This window comes from Mauremys mutica, chromosome 2 (assembly GCF_020497125.1).
Source record: "Mauremys mutica isolate MM-2020 ecotype Southern chromosome 2, ASM2049712v1, whole genome shotgun sequence".
Lineage (NCBI taxonomy): Eukaryota > Metazoa > Chordata > Testudines > Geoemydidae > Mauremys > Mauremys mutica.
Genome location: NC_059073.1, coordinates 178,047,175 through 178,066,967, shown reverse-complemented (window position 1 = coordinate 178,066,967; position 19,793 = coordinate 178,047,175). Strand labels below are relative to the sequence as shown.

Below are 19,793 nucleotides of genomic sequence, written 5' to 3'. Positions count from 1 at the left end.
AGCTCTCCTTCCATTTTATAGGGAGACCTCTCTACATTTAAGGGAACAAGATAGAGAAAACAATAATCCATCTTTTATAATTTGCTACTTCATTTTGTTCCAGAATCTATTTTTTGTTTTACATCTCTTTTGCTTGCAAATATATTAATTAAGTATAAATTTATTGTCCTCTGGAGTCTGCAGACACCTTGAGCTTTGAGAGATGTGAACTGCCCATTCATCTCAATGGGTTGTTAACAATGAAACATAACAAGGACAGCTTAAGTGGAAACGTTAACTATTTCACTTCTGATGCATTAATTAGCATAAATACCAAGCTAATATACTTCTCTGTTGTTGGACGTAGTGGCAGATGTCAGGGCAGGGCTCAGAGAGGTAACTTGTTACTGTTGAGGTGTGGGGAATGAGGAATTCTATACCTGCCACCTCCAAAATTTAAAATCACCTCCTCTCCTCCCTGGAAAGGAGAAGGAGAAGCATCTTTTACCGGATAACAAAGCCTGAATTTACTCTTGTTTGTCAAAAACCTCCAACTACCTTCTGTGCCTTAATGGGCGCCAAAAGACCCAACTGTCTCCTATTCAGCAGTCAAAACATCCAGCTTCCCCTCAACAACTTCTACAGTGTAATAATGGATTTTCAATACAAAATTCTACAGCACATTCCAATTGAAGATTTTGGCACAGTGTAAAATAAATTGAATTTAATCTCAAAATAAATAAAATAAACCACAAGGTAAACTCACCTGATTGGACTGAGGGAGAATGACAGCGGCACAGTGCCACATAACTCTGAGGTAAAATTGGCATAAAATACCTCTACAGGAAGAAAACCCATCATTTCTTTCCCACCTTCTCAGTCCAATGTCAGTTTTAAAACTTTATAATTAGCCTAGTGTTGCAGTTACAATCTTTTGTGTTGTTCTGCTAGTCAACAGATAGACTTGAATTCAGAGTGACAAGGTTCAGGCTACTTCTGGGTTGATTGTATATTGCCTTTGTCATTTCTTTTATGGACTGAATTGTGGATTCAAGTAGTAGTCTGATTCTCTGGAAGAAAGGAAAATGACTGTTCTGTGAATAGTAAGGTCTAATTTATCAGATCAAATGGCAGAGTAACAGCAGTGAGATCTATACTGTACATGAGACAGACACCCACACATTGTCTGTTCGTGCAATGCCAATATTATTATTTGAAACTAGCCACTGTTATCAATGCCGGAGGGAATGCTGAAGTACCTCAATCTGCCAGGAGTGCAGTTTGTAGATCCATTAGCAGGATTTCAGGCACCCAGGTTCAATCAGCTTCTTCTGCAGAACATACATGCTAAGATAGCAGTGACAGATAAAGTTAAGGCTTCTCCCTGACAGATCACACTGAAATGACACATACTGGCATTGATATGAATCACAGGAACTGATGATGACATGCTGCATAACTAACCTGTCATATGCTGTGCTGTGAGCTAATGTGTCAGCAGTCCACAAACCATGTTACAGCATTGGAAGCAAATTAAAATATTAGAGGGCTACATGATCTGACATTTACCACCTGTCCATTTTTATAGGAAGAATTGTCACTTTATTTTATAACCACAGTTTAGTTTTCTATTTATAAAAACAAGTGCATGATAATGTTTGCCACAGATTATGGGATTTATTCCACTTCTGAGGAAAAACCTTCAGAGTTGTGCAATTCCACTTGTATTTATTTTTAATCTTGGCCAGAATCATCTTGCATACCTATCCAATGTTTATTTTCAAAGGCTCCCTTTTTAAAATCAAATATATTATTTTATGGGTAAAATAAGTGTACACAACTTTTGAATTCACATATCTGGTTTTCAGTATTTTGCATTTGTATAACATACATCAATTTTTGCAAAGGAAGGCTACATGATTTGAACTACCCACATGATTCATATGAAGCATTGCTTCATGAGTAATTCAAAACACAGCTACTAGGATCTTACTCCTTGTCTGTTGCTCTGATTGTCAACCCCTCTTTGAATCTCGACTCTGGCACCCCATTTCATACTGCCTCTAAATCAAGCTTCTTGTCCTCACCTTTCCTTCCACTCTTCTATTTATCATTTTAGGACTATAGGCACCATACTGTCATTCAGTCAATATTGGGGCCCATTGTGTTAGTCATTGTGCATACACCGAGTATGAGAGATGGTTCCTGTCCCAAGGAGCTTCCCACTTAAATAGATGAGAGAGACAACAAATGTTAGAGAAGCAAAATGTTAGAAGTACTTTTGAAAAATGTTGTCTGATCATGGTGTTCCCTTCCCTCTCCTCTCCGCCAGCCTTAAACACCCAGCTGCTTCTCCCACAATGATCTGCACTCTCTTCCATGATGCCACCTACATGCAGAATGCCCTCCCTGAACCTGAGCTGAATAGGACCGTCTCCACCTCTAAATTCCTCCTTAAGAGCCACTTCTGCTGCAACAAGAAATTGGCCAGCTAATGATGGATAGATTGTACAGCAGCTGGCAATAGCTCATTCAATTAATTAATTATTTAATAAAAGAGAAAAAGCCTTTCAGCAGAATTGGAATAATCAAGCTATGCGCATTGGCTTATTTATAGCCTACATAACTATGTGACTGTTTGTCTCCCCTCCCCCCATTCCTTCCTATTGGTTGTTGCACTCACTTTGTGCCTTCTTTTACATTAGATTTTGCAGTTGGAATCGTATTGTCTGATGTGTTTGTACAGTTCCTAGCACAATGGGGCCTTATCCGGGCCGGGGCCTCTAGACACTACAGCAGAATAAGTACTAGTTCTAATAATAGCTTTGGTGGCATGAAGAACTAAAGTATGGGAAATGGCTTCAATGGGGGAAAAAAAGCAGACCGCTTTATATCAGAATCAAGTAGTTTTTATAATATATGGTTACCATTTTTGGAATTTGAACAAAATAAATATACAGATAATAAGAGATTGACCAAACACAAATCAGTCTTTTAAAGGTAACAATACAGGTTGTGAATAAGATTTATTGTTTGTATTGAAAGTTTGTATATGTTAATGTTAACAATTAACACAAAGTTTAAAAAGTAAAGTAAAATGTTTCATGGATTCATTTGCACTGTTTCTGAGTGTTACTTGTTTTCAGATTATCTCTTCAGTTTATACAGGTATTTTAATTTGTATTACAACTATTTCTTGGCATGTGTAGACTTGCCCCGGTTTATGTTAGTGGTTTTTTTTAGTAAATGATTCATAAGAGAGCTTTTAAACAAGTAAACATCAAGGTTTTTTTAATAAAACTAAAACAAAAAGGGCGGTTTAATTCTGATTGTGGTTTCTATTTTTGGGACCTTGACTTTATAAAAAGTTCCAGTGGTTTAACTAAGGTGCGTTTGCTAAATCTATTTCATTAAAATGGTTCAAACCTCTGTGAGATGGACTTAAACCCGATTTATATTAATTTACCTTAATTCAGCTATTGTCCAAATTGAGTTGTTACATTTTGTCAAGCAGAGATGTTTCAGCGCCATATGCACCTGTTCCTTTAGTGGGCAGTGCTGACAATAAAAGCATGAAAAACCTAGAATATCAAGCTCATATTGTGATTTATGTCAAGTTTCCACTGATGATGGAATCATTTTCAGAAACATGCTGTAATATTTGGTCTTTGTTAATATTTATAATATTGACCTTAATTATAGGAAACGTGAAGAAGAAAATAAGAGGAAGGAAGCAGAGCTGTTGAAGGGAATGCAGAACCTCGTACTCAATAGGGTGCAAGTACAGCCACATCCTGCAAATAGAGAGAAGAGTAACAGAACTCCTAGCACTCCACAGCTGTCTAGTAAACAAATTGATGTACATAGTAACAGGCTTTTCTGCAGTAGCATTTCTCAAAACCAGGCAGGGAAAAACAATAGAGGATCACCTGCAACCTCTCAAAACAAAACGACACCAAAGGAAAAATGTCTGTCTGCAGAACTACTGGGTGAAGATCACAAAAACAAAAAAGGTTTGTAATCAATGAATTGGCTAGACTGACTATGCAGTGGATGTCCAGTGATATTCTATAGATGGGCTCTATCTGACCATTTCCGTCATGGGAGCAAGCATATTGTGCTCCCTTTTTGTTCTTTTATCATTTAAGACAGACATACAGGATACTAATATATTCATTTGGATATGAATCATATTTTAGTATGCAAGTTCTGTCAGTTTACATGGTCACAATTACAAATATTTATTATGTGTTTTAGACTTAATATTCAAAATGTTTCAAGACAAGTGGTTGGTAGTGGAGCTTCTTAGTTTATCAGGGGTTCTGTTTCAAATAAAGGGAGTAGAAAGATAAAAGTTATCACTTAAACACCTGTCTTTATCTTCTGTTCTTTTTGTCAGTTATTTCCTATCATATATAAGTGGATGTAAATGGTTTTATGTAAATAGCTGTGTTTCCCCTCCTAAGCAATTAGTACTAAGTGCAGTGTTGCTTTACTTTTAAAAAAAAAACGTATTTGAAATACCTGTGGGTTTCTGGTGAACTTCAGTGGGGAAATTTTATATATAGACAGACTGTGCAAGATGAAGGTCCCCAGCACATAGAAGGACTGTGCAGGCTGCTCCCAGTGACAGGGCACTCCTACAGTGCCCCACTGCATTTGGGATACTTTGCATCCTGGGGGCAGTAGGAGGAAGCACTGTGACTCCCTCTCATGCATTGTGCAAGAGGTGCTGGGAGGCATCATGTTCCTTAATGTCCCCCCTACATTTATTTACACACACACACACACACACACACCTTTCCCTAGCCCCCAAATACCTGTGCAAATATCATTCAAGGGAAACTGCAAGATTAGTTCCTCTTAAAAGGGTTATAATCTTCCATCACACTAAGAAAAGATTTACCCAGCAGGAGAGCTAAAAGTACACATACATTAGGATCGTTTGATCTGAATTTCACGTGCATACTTAGCAATCCAAAAAAGAAAATATTATCCAAACACAATTAGTGACTGGGCCACCAGTGGGAAAAACTATTTAATAACCTCTTGGTTTGTTACACTAGTTCATGCATTGAATCTGCCTCGTAGCTACATCACAGAAGAATTGTACAGGTGTAATTGAGGGCATTGTAAGAGCCTGCTGCTCTCCAGCAATCTCAGACCCCAAGAACTCCTGCTGGTCTCTCAAATGTAAAATTAACTCCACCTCCTGTCTGATCTTCAGACAACTGGAAGTCTATTACCCCATGGAGCAAAATAAAAGGGAGTGAAGGGTCTGTTTCTTCGGCATCATCACCCAAATGCTTTTACTTTGGGAGCAGGGAAATGGCCTACCAGACAGCATAGTTAATTGACCTTATAGCAAAACCAGACAAAAGATTTCTCTCTTAGTCAGATGTTTGCATGATAAGGCTATATCAAATAGTAGTATAAATCTCGGCATCTACAGTAAATGCCGTCTCTCATAAACACCACATTAAAATACTAAGGTTGCAAATATAAAGAACTAAAAAAATCAAGACTTGCCAGAGATAAGGTTTTCCATTGCAGAATGAATATGTGTGGCAGAGACAGGAGGGAAATGTGGGATGGTGAAGGTAAGGGAGGGAAAAGGAAAGGGACAAAAAGCTTGAAAGATGCAGAAAAAGAGAGGAATGGGACAAGAAAAAACAGAAGTATAAAAAAAATGCAAAAGAAGTGTGAATACCCTTTACTTTCAACCTTTCCCAACCCCTCCTTTGCCAAAACTCTCCTGTGACATTTCTCTGAGTCTCACCAAAATCATATTTCAGGATTTGCTCACAATGACATGTCCCTACAGTTGACTTTTTATAAAATGCAAGTATCACAAAAATCAGGTTTCCATCTTTCATAGCCAAAATTTAGTTACAAACTCTATTATTTAAGCTCTCAAACCTAACCCCTGAGCAAAACACACACACACAAAAAAGATAAGAAGCTTCTAAAAAGACAGGAATTTGTTGATAAAAGGTTTGTTGTAATTGTGTTGGTCCCAGGATTTGAGAGAGACTAGGTGGGAGAGTTAATATCTTTTATTGGACCAACTTCTCTTGTTGAGAGAGACGAGCTTTCAAGCTTACAGAGAGCTGCGGAAACCTTAATCAGAGTGTCACAGCTAAATACAACGTGTAACAGATTGCTTAGCATAAGTAGTTAACACATATTTCAATGTGATGTGGCCCATTAGCACCACTCCAATCATAGGGAGGAAAGAAAGGGAGGGGAGGGAAAAAAAGAGCTGAGAGGTGGGGTTTGTTAGTGTCTTATAGATTGTTGTAATAAACCATAAATCCAGGCTCTCTCTTCCATGCTTCTAGTGTCCATGATTTTTAGTATCTAGCAAAGTTATTAGTTTAAGCTCCCGGGCTCATCTTTTGAAAGTGTTGTGCAGGTTTCCTTTGAGGATGGGGATTGGCAGATCAGATATATAGAGACTCTTCATTTAGTGAAAAACATTCACCCACAGGTGATAGTGTTTTTGTCTTTTATCTTTTTCCTGTGTGAGTTCATTTGAGAGCGTAATGATTGTCCAGTTTCACCTACATAGTTGCTATTGGGGCATTTAGTACCTTGGATGAGGTACACCACATGTTGCAATAGGCATGTGTAGTAACCATGGATCTTGAAAGGTGTGTTTTGAGGGGTGTTGATCATTGTAGCAGTGGAGATATGTCTGCAGTTTTTACATTTGTTGTTCAGGCAGAGTCTGGTGACACTTTGTATTGGTGTTTCCTGGTCTGTGTGGAACTTGTTTCTGACGATGAGCTTGGAAAGGTTGGGATGCCAAAGAACTAGATGCAACAAGAGTCAAACTCTGAAGCCCTTAATCAGTTCTTATTTGGGCTAAACTCTCATAGATCTCAAAGTTTTACCTGAATAAGTACCAAATTGGGAATGCAGGATTTAGTCTTAAGGGGCAGATCCTACAGTCTTTACTTGGACAAAAATCCTATTAAGTGCAATGGGGTCCAAGATTTGGCCTTCGGCAAGTGGTTCTTGCTTCCCAATAGAAAGCCATCGGCCTTTTAGAAAGGATTTGCATAGGATTTTGTCCAAAACAAATGACTGAATCTGGCACTTTGGAAGGAACTCCAGCATAGCAATTATAAGTGGCTTTTTTGCACCTGCTATTAATGTATAAAAATTAAAATAAAAGTTAGTTAAAAACTCCTATCTTCAACCTCTGCTCTTCACTCAGGCAGTCCTATTTCCAGTCTTCACTCTGTCTCATATGAAGCTGCAGAAATGCCTATAAGTTCTGAGTTCGCAGAGCAGAGAGAATTTTACACATGCAGACCACTCTTCACATGCCATGGTATACTCACCAGTCATTATCTCCTGGTTTTCCTACTCAGAAAAAGCTCACTTCACTCCTAAATATGGTCTGTACCTTTTAGAACCATTTTGTTTTTCCCCATTTTGTTTTGAATTTGACCATTTTCAATTCCTTCTCCTCTTAGTTACTTGCCTAATCACTGAAAGTTCTATAGCAAATTATTTTAACCATAATAGTGAGTCATGGTTGACTTTAATTCAGGTTCTATCTATTATACTCACGATGCGAACAGCAGGTCACCTGTAGATTTCAATATGATGGATTCTATTTTTAAGGGTTGTCTCACTTTTCCTTATCAAGATAGGAATGAATCTGTTGGGGGAATCAGGAATGTTGTTCTGACAATACTGGAAATGTGCTACTTGTGTACTTAGCATTGTCCCATTCCTGCTCATATTGATGTTGGTGGGAGTTTTGCTTGTAACTTCACTGGGAGCAGGATAATGCTCTTAGTCACTGTCATATTATGTTCAGAGAACCATCCTATTTTGATCTTTTTAGCAGATAAATGTATAAACGCAAATTAGGAAAATCCTCTTCTTCCCACTTTTTTTTTTTGGTTAAAGAAGAAAAAACATAGTACATTAGGTCTGATTAGCATAAAATGTTGCACAAATGCATATCTTAGTGTGAACTGGAAAACACACTTTGAATTATATATTCCCATTGTATATTCCAAGAATATAAAAATTTCCCTCCCCCATTCCTAGAACTGAATTAAAAAATATGTATACACCCCAGAGAACATTGGGCTATTTGTCTACATGGCAATCTCGTTCAGATAGATTAGTAAGAACAACAGCAGCCTTGGTATGTACCAAACCCCGAGCTACCCCTTTGACAAGTCTTCCCAATCTGAAAGACTGTGGACAATAATCCCTTGTTTCCTACCTGTAAATCAAATGTTTATATGCCATAACCTCTTATCCAGACAATAGATTTCTGACTTCTCCGTTGAAGTTAAAGGAGTTACATCAGGAATAAATTTAGCCCAGTGGGTTTTTATGTGCTTTACTGGACTGTATAACCTAAGCGTTTTCTATGGCTCTACTGTGATTGCGTTTTATCAAGCACACAATAATAACAAATGTATTTTTTCTCTCTCTCGTCTATCCATTAACTCTGTCTGCATGCTGTATTGACTCCTTTCTGTGCTCTAGCTCTTTCTCTGTTCTCCCTCGGGGCTCCTTACTAAGCAAATTCTGCATTGCAGCCAAAGCAAACAATCTGAGGGATTTTCATTTTGTGCTCCAGTCCCACTTCCAAGCCATTATCACCAGAATGTTTAGAAGCTTTTGTCACATGTGACATGCTGGCCCAAGCATGGACCTGGAAATAGGAAAGAGAAAATTTACAACAAGGGAAAATTGGGACTTTAGTAGTTTGATTTAGGATGTTGGAGCAGGGATCTAGAAATTGAGTGTGTTTTAGCCTGGCACCCCAGTATTCGCCACTGTCATGTAATTAGGATATGTCTTGTACAAAGTCTGTCTGGTGAGGTATCATTCTCAATGTCTTGGTCTGCTAGACATTAAATATCTCATTGGATTGGTGTTGTGAGGTTGAAAACACCCACAAGCAGCCTTTCAGGTACAACAATAAAAAGACCAAACAATGTTAATGGCTTATTGAGGAAATGCACACAAGCACAAGGATTACCCCAGGAACTGTGTACAACAGAAACCTCTCAGAGATAGCACTACACAATGGGAACTGTTTGACCCGGGTCACAACAAAAGAGCTTTCCAGCAAGTGGGAAGAAAATAAAATAGGGGAAATGACATCATGATGGTACCTCACTCTCCCTACAACAACACACCTGGAAACACCTGAGGGACAAAGGCTGAAGTGGGGGAAGTGATGGTCCCAGGCTAAAGGGATTTCTAGCCTGTGTATTAAAACCTGGGAAACTCAAGCTGCAAAGCAAAGGCAGTCTGTGCCTTAAGAAACTGCCAGCCTGTTTATCACGCAGGATGAGAATTTGCTAATTCATATCCAACCTATCTAGTATGTTAAACTCAGTTTGCATTTTTGTTTATTTATTCAGTAATCTGCTTTGGTCTGTTTGCTGTCACTTATAATTACTTAAAATCTACCTTTTTGAAGTTAATAAACTTATTTTATGTTTTAATCCAAACCAGTGTTTGGTTGACTAAGGTGTCTGGGGGAAATCTCAGCTTGGTTACCACAAGTGTGCATGGGCCTCTTCACATTGAGGGAGAGGCGGACCAGATATTAAACCCGTATACTGGCCAGATTTGACCAGGGCAGGACGGTACTGCTCTGGGGTCCTAGACTGAGAGACTGGTGGTTGGAGAGCCTGCATGTAACTGCAACTGGGTGTCCCCCTACCTGTGTGAATGCTGGTGAAAGTGCAAGATTGGAGGGCTTTGCAGTTTGTCACAGCAGCATAGTGTGAAAGGGAGCCCAGGCTAGTGGGGTCAGAGGGCTCAGTGGTACCCCAGCTCCAGGTGGCACCCCTGGCGGGAACCTGTCTCAGCATGCTCTGGACTATCTGTGGCAGGGGATTACGCTAAGTATACAGAGAGGGATTTTCATTATATGACAGGATACATCATGGCTACATCGAAAACTTCTTAGACATGCTATGAGTGGTGGTACTCTGCTGTACTTTATTCAGTGGAGCAAGCAGGTGTGTAAATAGGATTGGGTGTTCCATTACCATACATTGAATCCATTTTCACAATGAAGGCCAACAGATCAAAACAGGTGAACATTACTTCTCAGTGTGAGCTAGTCTAGGTATCTGATTCAAATTTTGTGTCAGCAAGAGAAATCAATTAAATGTTCACAGAGTAACCAAATAAAGAAGTTAGGTTCCTTTTATTCCGTGGGTGTTTTTCCCCTCTAATACTTCCTGCCTAGTCACTTTCTTTTTCCATATTTCTAAATCTCTGTGTGCCACAATGGTTATTATGCAAAAAATGAATTGGAAAAATAAGCTCATTTTTTCAGTATCAATGATCGTAACATAGATTTTTCATTTATCTCCCTAAAGAATTATCCAGAAAACACACCAAAAGCAAGACAGCTTGTGTCCATTTCCATTGTGGTAAAGAAAATGATGGAGCCAAAGTTGAAGCTAACCATCAAGTTGTGGCAGCCACAGAGTGGTATGGTGAAAAGCACAAGGAGCAGACTGCAAGCGCGAAAGGCTTAGCACATGGCAATGAAAAGCACATCCCTTGTTGTAACACAGCCAGTGCAGGGGAGAAATTAGCAGATCAAAGTCAATCTATAGCTGGCAACGGAAGCTATTGTGAAGGAACAACAGGGCACTTGCAGAATATTAACTGCACGGATGGAAACTCAAGGAATTCAAGGCAGTGTGAAACGCTATCAAAAGGCAAACCGCGCACGCTGAAAGCAAGAAATAAAGAGTTAAACAGTGAGAGATGTTCCCCAGCTGGCTCCAGTAGACCTGGAAGTGCCAAAATGAGATTTGTAAACATCAGAAATGACAGTTCACATGCCGTATTACAAACTAACAATGTAACAAATAATGAATTAGCAAAAAAGACCTGCCCTTTACTGTCTATCAAAGCAGGAACTACAAGACCTGTGCCAAGTGATCCAACAGCTCACGCTATTTTTGATGATAGTCTGAACTTGGAAAAAATAGATATAACGGGGTCCAAGAATGCAGATGATCGATTACGTTCCCATCTCACATGTCAGAGTATGAATATTGAACTTATCCCATTAGAGATCCGTATGCAGATAATAGAAAAGGAAAGAAAAAGAAAAGAGCTATTTCGGAAGAAGAACTATGCTGCTACTGTTATTCAGAGGACATGGAGAAGGTAAGATTGTATCTCTCTCTCCCCTATCTTTTGTAACAATGAGATAAAACACAATCAGAGTTCTTTGGGAACTTGCTTTCTCTATTTTGTCCCTTTCCCTATAACATTAATAGTGATAAATCAGGGATTTAATTCTCTGTCACTAAATAAGTAGAAATGTGTGCTAGTGGCCAGGAGTCATTAAGTCAGTTCATAAAGAGTGCAAGGAGAGTAATGACTTTTAATAGCTAGTTAAAATATACACATTTTGTTTAGAACATGGCTATTACTTCACAGAAAACAAAGGCCCTAAATGTATCCCCCATGCAGCAGTTTAAACTACTTTTTTAGCAAAGATTTTTGCCACCTCTGCTACCACCTCCTTCTACCAGCTCATGTGCAATTCCACGCTGACCTCTGATTATTAAATAGGGTCCAAATAGCAAGGTGTTTGGCAGCTGAGATGTACTTGGCAGCCAATACTGGAAACAGTAGTTGTAACTCTACTCAACGGGAATTATTGTTGCATAGAGGAGGAGGAGGACAGGAAGGACTGAGGTCTACCAGTGCTTGACCTCCCCACAACCCTATCTTATCCTCACAAGTGCAGAGAACTTATTATGTGGTATATGCACATCAGAGCCTAGTGGAAGACCCTTGCTAAATGTACCAGTAGAATCCCAAGTCACTGCCAATATTACTCATAGAGGAAGGTACTATTCAGTGAGAGTAACTGTGGCAGAATCTGTCCCATATGACTGTAAAAAATTGAGATTAATATTAGATTCAGAAATAAAATATTTGATAATCATGTTTCTTAATATTTAATTTCTAATTCTAAAAATTGACAAAGAGAGTAAGCCAGTTATCTGCAAATGCAGTATATCATACAATTTTAATTCCTCCTTTCTACATTTTTGAGTGGAATGTCACTTCTTCATTTTTTGTGTGAAGACAGAAAACGATAATTACTAACGTATACCGATAATCTAATCTTTCCAAGTCTCTGTATACCTTACTCTAAAAAGTGTTAATTTCCTTTTAAAATTAAATAAAACAAAAGTTTTATAGATTGTCCCGAATTTGGTATTCTCAGCTGTGACCACCGAGGCATGGTGACAAACTGCTGAGAAATACACCACACTCACCCCAAACTGATGGTTATTCTATACTTAAATATATACCAAGCCAGTAACCAAAATAAACTTCTGTCTGACCACACTAGTTAACAAGAATTCAAAAATGCAGTCTTCTTAAGCATTCCAGCCCTTATTTCACCACTCAGACACTAGGCTTTGTGTTGAGTGGTTATTGAAAGCCAGTTTCATCAAGCAAAAGGGTTCTTCTGATCTCAAGAGATCAGCCACTGTAAACGGGCGGGACTCACCCCTGCGGCGCCTCCTACTTGTTACTCCGCAACTTAGCTCTTTTTCCAGTCTGGAGCGCCTTCTGCAGGCTGGTGATCCACCTGCTTTACTCTCCGCCCCATGTCCCTCCCTGGACCCGGTGCCCCTTTTACTCTAACTGGGTCTCCCCCTCTCAGGGGAACCCCCCCCACCACGCTATCCCCACTTGCCTCAGAATGGCTACTGCTCAGTCACTATCGAGCCCCATATCCTGGGACAGACTGCAGTGTCAGCCTTCTCATCACCGGCAACGGGGTTCGGACCTGCTGCTTTACCTATCCTTAGGTTGCCCCCTGCAAACCCCAGTACCTCTTAGCCCCGTGCTAGGCCGCAGGCCTGGGGCTTTCCTAGGCTGGAGCTTCCCCAGCCCCTCAGCCTTTTCCCCGTCCTGCTTCACCCTAGGTACTTATCTTAACGTCTAAGCAGTCAGGCCCATCTCTCTCTAACCACAGAAAGAGACTCTCTGGCTTCCTGGCTGCTCTGGCCTTTTATAAGGCCCTGGGCTCAGTTTGGGGCGTGGCCCCCAGCTGCCACCATTTCCCCAATCAGCCCAGCCAAAAGCCCCTTCCCAGGGCTGTTTTAAAGCCCCAAAGGGCAGGAGCGGGTAGCCAGCCCGCTACAGCCACATACCCAGGTAAATATATAACTCGGATCTTACCCAATAATCACACTGCTGCCAATCCTTTAGTAAGTAAAATCTAAAGGTTTATTCATAAGAGAAAAGAAGAAGAGAGTTAAAATGGTTAATAGATCATATACATACAATAATTGCAAAGTTCTTTTATCAGGTTTGTAGCAGTAATGAAATAAACTGCTGGCTTGTAAAATCTCTGGTAACTTCCAAAAGATTGGAAGGTTCTCAGTCCATAGATTGGAATGCTCCTTTAAGTCCATAGTCTAGAGAATCCGAGCATGAACGAGGCAAGATGGAGATGTTTCCAGTGTCTTTTAAACCCTTTGCCATCTGCCTGAAAATTTTCTGTTTCAAACACAAAGCCCACAGCCCCAGTTTGTGGAAAAGCAGAGGCCCAAGATGAAGTCCAGGGTCACATGAGCATATCACATGTCATTACGTGCTTCAGTGACTCACAGGGGCAACCATTACTAAGGCTATGATTTAATCATGGGTATTGTGAGGGTTCACGCCCCTTGTTGCAGGGCAACACGGGCTAGTGGCCAGAGTCCATAGGATTTGTCCCTGGTTACGAGGCAGCACGGCCTAGTGGCCAGAGTCCATAGGCTTGCCCCTGCTTATGGGGTAGCATGGCCTAGTGGCCAGAGATCATAGAATTGACCCTAACAGCGCTGTAGGACCTTGCCACAGGCTCAGCAGGGGGGGTCCTACTGAGACACGCTGAGGCTTACCGGGCCGCCCAGCCAGACTGAGCCGAATTCCCTCCTTTTACACTCCCAGAGCACTTGGAGTTTGCCCAGTACGAACAGAGCGGGACTTCCTCCATCAGAGCTACTGGTCTGACGCTGCTGGGGCTAGTGCGGCTGGGGCTGCCCCATCACAGGTATTTTTAGAATAAGTCATGGCCAGGTCATGGGCAAGAAACAAAAAATCATGGCCCGTAATCTGGCCATGACTTATACCATAAATACCCCGATTGAATTGTAGGGGTGGGAGGGGATGCTGTGACGGGTGGTACTGTAGGGGGGAAGCCTGCGGCACCAGCTGCCAGTGGTAGCCCCAGGGGGCCCACTGCTGCTCCTGTCACTGCCGGGGGGGGGGGAATCCTGGGGGCCTGCTGCTGGTCCGACCACCGCTGGGGGGGGAGAAGTCCCAGGGGGCCCGCTGCCGCTCTGACTGCCACTGGGGGGGGAAGCCCTTGGGGGGGCTCACTGCTGATCTGGCCACTGCTGGGGGGTGGGGGGAGAGAGAGAGGCCACGGGGGACCAGCAGTTGCTCCGGGCCACTATGGGTGGGGGAAGCCCAAGGGCCAACCACTGCTCCAGCTGCCCCAGGACCGCTGCTCAGGTGGTCCCTGGGGCCAGCCACATCAGCTACTGCATGGGCAGTCTCGGGGACAGGCTGCCAGAGCAGCGGCTGGTGCGGCTGGCTGCAGAGCTGCTCCAGCAGCAGCCAGTGTGGCTGTCCCCAGGGCAGCTGCTCGGGCGGCTCTGGGATCAGCCATACCAGCCCCTGCAGAAGTCGCAGGAAGTCACAGAATCCATGATTTCCGCAACAAACATGGAGCCTTAGTCATTACCCATCTGGCTGGGGCATCCACAGGACAGCTCACCAGGCATGACAAGCTTCTTCTATGGCCCATTGTGAGTGTTAATTGCCTTTGCTGGGTCCTCAATACAGCTTCAGTGTAGATTTTACCAGGTGGGTGTTACTCAAGGAAAAAAAAAAATTTGGGATACAGATACATAGAGCAATATTCATAACTTCAGATACAGTGATGATACATGGATTTAGGATAATTTTATGTAGCACATCATAACTTTTCCATTGACACCTTACATAATATACTTTGTACAAGATTTTTTGCAGTTGTCTAACGGTGGCAATATTAATGAGATATATGGTCACATTTCAATCATACAGCATCACACATATATACAGTCCAAGTTTATGGTATGATGGACATTTATTTTGCCGATTGGGCTTAATCATGCAAAAGTGTGGATAAGGGTTGAGAGAGAGAGAGAGAGAGCGCGCAGTCCTGAACGGGTAGAGTGACTGAGCATGCTGCTTTGTACAGTAAGGCTTACAGGACAGATTGTGGCCTAGCTTGTGTAGCCATGCAAGCTAGTAAGGAAGCATAGACACCCCCTTACCATCTTGCACTGGCTACTGTACTGCTGCACACAGCATGGGAGTGGCAGCAGGTTTCACAGAACCACTGCATCCCCCATTTGTGGGCAGTGGGTGGAGCTTTGGCTCTGTTCTCCCTGCCACAGCTCACCAGACAGCATCGGTGGGTGAGTCAGTAGAGAAATCTCTGCAGTGCATATGATGCTCTAGTCTGGGGGTAGTGAGTAGGTGGACCGCGGGCCAGATCCGGACCACCAGACGCTTTTCAGTGATCACGTGGGCTAGAGCTACCACATGGCCGGTATTTGACCAGCCTGGCCAGTTTTTTTATGGATTTGTCAGTTGCCCTAAAAATAATTTAATGTGCCAGGTTTTTTTAACGTGGGTCTAAAGATTTGCATTATTGTCACAATACACTGAGATGTCTAATGTTAAAACTTTGTGTGTCCAGCTAAAGATGCTGCAATGTTCCTGCTTCTGCAGCTTAAGCGGTAACAGATCAAACTTGTTGAAACGACAGTGGCTGTCTGCCCACCAGTGTACAAGTGCACTGTGTGTGTGTGTGTGTGAGAGAGGGTTTAAGTCACGTGAGAGTGAGGAGACGTGCGATGTTATCAATCTTATCTATGTTTTCTCTCTCTAGATACTACAAGTGGCTGTCGAAGAGGGAAGAGTTGTGGGTGAAGGATGCAGGGGGGGGGGTGTTTGCATTTCAAAGGTGATAATCCTAGCACAGGCTGAAGCTGAGCCGGGGCTGGAGCTGTGCCCACTCCCCAGTGGAGACCTCCCAGCAGGGGGCAAGCAGCTGGACTAGGCTGTGGGGCACAGTGTGTGTCTGAGCAGCTCCTTGTGCAGCCTCAGCATCATCAGCAGCAGCGCAGGGATGGGCCTGTCTTGTGGGATCAGTCCCTGGGCCCTTTCTAGCCCGTGCCCCAACTGGCCTGTTCCCTCCCCAGTCCACCTTTAGTCACCTGCTTCTGCCACATCCCAGCTCTCCCCATGGCTGCTGTCTGCAGTCTCCTTGGTCCCTCCCACTACCCGGAGTCCCCTTCCTGCCCCTCTGCTTTCCCAGCCCCCAAAGGGGCATTGCAAGGCTAGCTGGATCGTAGTCCAATAGCTTCACCTCCTGGCTCCGAGCTCAGAAGTACTCACACACACACACCCTGCTTTGCTGCCCAGATCCCAGCCCATACCCATTCCTCTTCTCCCCTGCTCCTATCTCTGCTGCTTGGCTCAACTGGGGGGCACAGAGAAAAATTTGCTGGAGGGGAAGCAGCAGTACCAGGTGGTTCAGGCCAGCCCCGTGCATCCTCTTTTCAGTTTAGGGAAATAAGGTTACCCTACTCTCTGGGCAGGGTGGGAGGAGAGCCGGCAGGCGATCAGGGAGCTTGGGGGGCAGTTAGGTAGTTAGGGGACGGGAGCTGGATGGGGGTCTGGACCTTGACCAAGAAATTTGGACCTTAACAAATAATAATTGACTACCCCTGGTCTAGTCTATCTGTGACATTCTCTGCAACAAGAATAGTGAGACAATTGAACAAGATTGTGTTAAGAGAGTGTTTGGTAGATGAATAATTTGCAGGTAAGCAAGCTAAGAGGAATATACAAAGGCAAACGAGATTGTTACCTGTAGAGGTTGGGAAGCGATGTTTCACCTGTAACGTAAGATTAACTAGATGCAGTATAAGGAGCTCTCACCTTTCTCTGAAACATCTGCTACTGGCCGCTACTAGATACAGGACAGATGGCCCATGGTCTGATCTGGCAATTCCTATATTCCTAACTTTCAAGTATGACTATTTCAGCATTCACACTAACTCAAACCAATCTGTATCTGTGCTCCTGTTCTGCCTCTTAATGCCCCTGAAAAACAAGGTTAGATTTATAGGCCTGTATATTTCCAGTTAGTTTTTTAATTGCTGTTGGAATATGGAAGTCACTTTACCTTCTCTGGGTACACTCCTATTGCAGAGAGAAGTTCTAGTCCTGCTCTGTGGTGCTTTTAATTAATCCTGGGGTTCCTCTCTAATTTTTCTCATTTGTTTTGTGGTGTCTCCCTTATGTTCATACATTTGTCATCTTCTGTTTCCAGGAAACTTTCACTGTTTCTGGCATGTTTCCTTCACTCGGTCTGGTGAACAGTGAGACAAAGAGTCATTTCATTTCCCAGCTCTATCACGCTGTCTGCCCTTAGCTCTTCTTGCTGTTCCGCAGGGATTCTGCAGTAGCTCCCACTATGATTTTTCCTCCTCATCTCCTTGTAAAACATTGTGCTTTTTTTTGTAACAAAGGATGGATGACCCAGAGTTTCTTATTATGGTGCTCAGAGCTGTGACCCCAAATTCCCACAATGCATTTCATAAATACCTCAGTGATGGTAATAGCTGTCCTTAGACCTATTTTTCTTGCCGGAACCAACAGTTAAATGTTCTAGAAAAAAGAAAGTGATCTGCAAGGACACCATTGTGTGCTGTGCCCCTGTGATCTATCACAAGCTAAACAGAGTTGGGGTGGCTCACTACTGGGATAGGAGACATCAAGGACAACACAGCTGGCAGTATGTGGCAGTATTTTATTGGTTCAGTAGGGAGCACTTTTTCCACTTACTACTGAATCAATGCCCCAACAAGGTTGGAGGGGGCACTGTGCTGCTGGAAATGCTTTCTTTTATTTAACACATAAAAAGTAGGTTCTGACTCTTTGTGATGAGCAAGGATCCCATGGCAATTTTCAGAAAAATTGGGACATTAAAACCTGAGGCCTGAACCAAATTCCAACTTGGGTAATTACATTGCCTACTATCTAAACTCTCATTGAAGTTTTGATTGAATCTTATATGTCACTTTCCGTTCTAGGATAGTGCATCAAAAAGTCAGAACGTTTCACCGAAGATGTAGATGCACTGATCCCTGTGTATAGTTTGTATGATAGTTGGTGTTAGCTGAAGTTATACTTGTATATTCAGTAGTATGTAAAGCAATCCAGGGGGGAGAGATAGCTCAGTGGTTTGAGCATTGGCCTGCTAAACCCAGGGTTGTGAGTTCAATCCTTGAGGGGGCCACCTAGGGATCTGGGGCAAAAATTGGTCCTGCTAGTGAAGGCAGGGGGCTGGACTCAATGACCTTTCAAGGTCCCTTCCAGTTCTAGGAGATTGGTATATCTCCAATTATTATTCAATTAATTATTAAAAGTCACTCATAATTCATAATAGAAAAAGTATTCAATGGAAAAAAATACACTCCCAGGCCCTGTATGTGACATTATTAGGGCCCTACCAAATTCATGGCCATGAAAAATGCATCACAGACTGTGAAATCTGTATAGTACAGGGTAAAAGTACACAAAAGACCAGATTTCACAGGGGAGACCAGCATTTCTCAAACTGGGGGGTCCCAACCCAAAAAGAGGTCATGGGGGATTGCAAGGTTATTGTAGGGGATCATAGTATTGCCACCCTTACTTCTGCGCTGCCTTCAGAGGTGAGTGGCCGTAAAGCAGCAGATGCTGGCCAGGCACCCAGCTCCGAAGGCAGTAACCCACCAGCAGAACAGAAGTAAGAGAGGCAATGGGTGGCCAGAGAGTGGCCGTTTCTGGCCGAGAGCCCAGCTCTGAAGGCAGCAGCACAGAAACAGGGACAGCAATACTATACCATGCCATCCTTACTTCTGCGCTGCTGCTGCTGGTGGTGCTGCCTTCAGAGCTGGGCTCCTTGCCAGCAGCTGCTGCTGTCCGGCCATCCCGCTCTGAAGGCAGCACTGCTGCCAGCAGCAGCACAGAAGTAAGGGTGGCAATACCATGAACCCCTCCAATAACCTTGCAACCCTCCTTTTTGGGTCAGGAACCCTTCAGTTACAACACCAGGAAATATCAGATTTAAATACCTGAAATCATGAAATTTATGATTTTTAAAATCTTATGATGGCAAAATGGACCATAAATTTGGTACGGCTCTAGATGTTACCCAGGACATAATCTGGACTATTGAACAGCTCTGTCCCCTCAATTCTCCAGCCTTTTACATTGCTTCACTGTGAGCGCAACCACCCCTGGTCTGCTCACACACACAGCCTCGAGCATGTAAACTGCTGTTAGCTATACCGTCTGAGTGCTATGGCCAGCCACTGCAGAGCAACACCAGCAAATTCCCAGTCCTAGACTTCCATCAGAAATGTGTGTCTTGTACTGCTCAGCCCTCTCCTGGAAAACACTGCTCATGTAAAGTGTACAATTTTATTACGAGAAAATGATATTCACAAACCCTGTTATCCCAAATGAAGTTTCCCGAACACTTCAATCCAAACACACTGGTTTAGATGAAACAATAAAACAAGTTTAACAACTTCAGAAAAAAAAGATTTTAGTTGATTTCAAGTAATGAGGCGTACGTCAGAATTAAAATAAAATTAAAGGTGAAACATAGCTAATACCTAGTGAACAAGCTCAGTAAATTCAGAGCAAAAGTCTCTCTCACCCCATAC

The 19,793-nt window shown here is 42.5% G+C and overlaps 1 protein-coding gene across 9 annotated transcripts in view; it reads left to right on the top strand.

Moving 5' to 3' along the window:
• Window positions 1-19,793, top strand: part of INVS (inversin) — a 234,669-nt gene that overhangs the window by 202,381 nt on the left and 12,495 nt on the right. For all 9 annotated transcript variants that reach the window (XM_045005806.1, XM_045005801.1, XM_045005802.1 and 6 more), the window contains 2 exons: window positions 3,682-3,992; window positions 10,359-11,163. In XM_045005806.1, coding sequence (XP_044861741.1) covers window positions 3,682-3,992; window positions 10,359-11,163 — 1,116 coding nt within the window. The remainder of the gene's footprint in view (window positions 1-3,681; window positions 3,993-10,358; window positions 11,164-19,793) is intronic.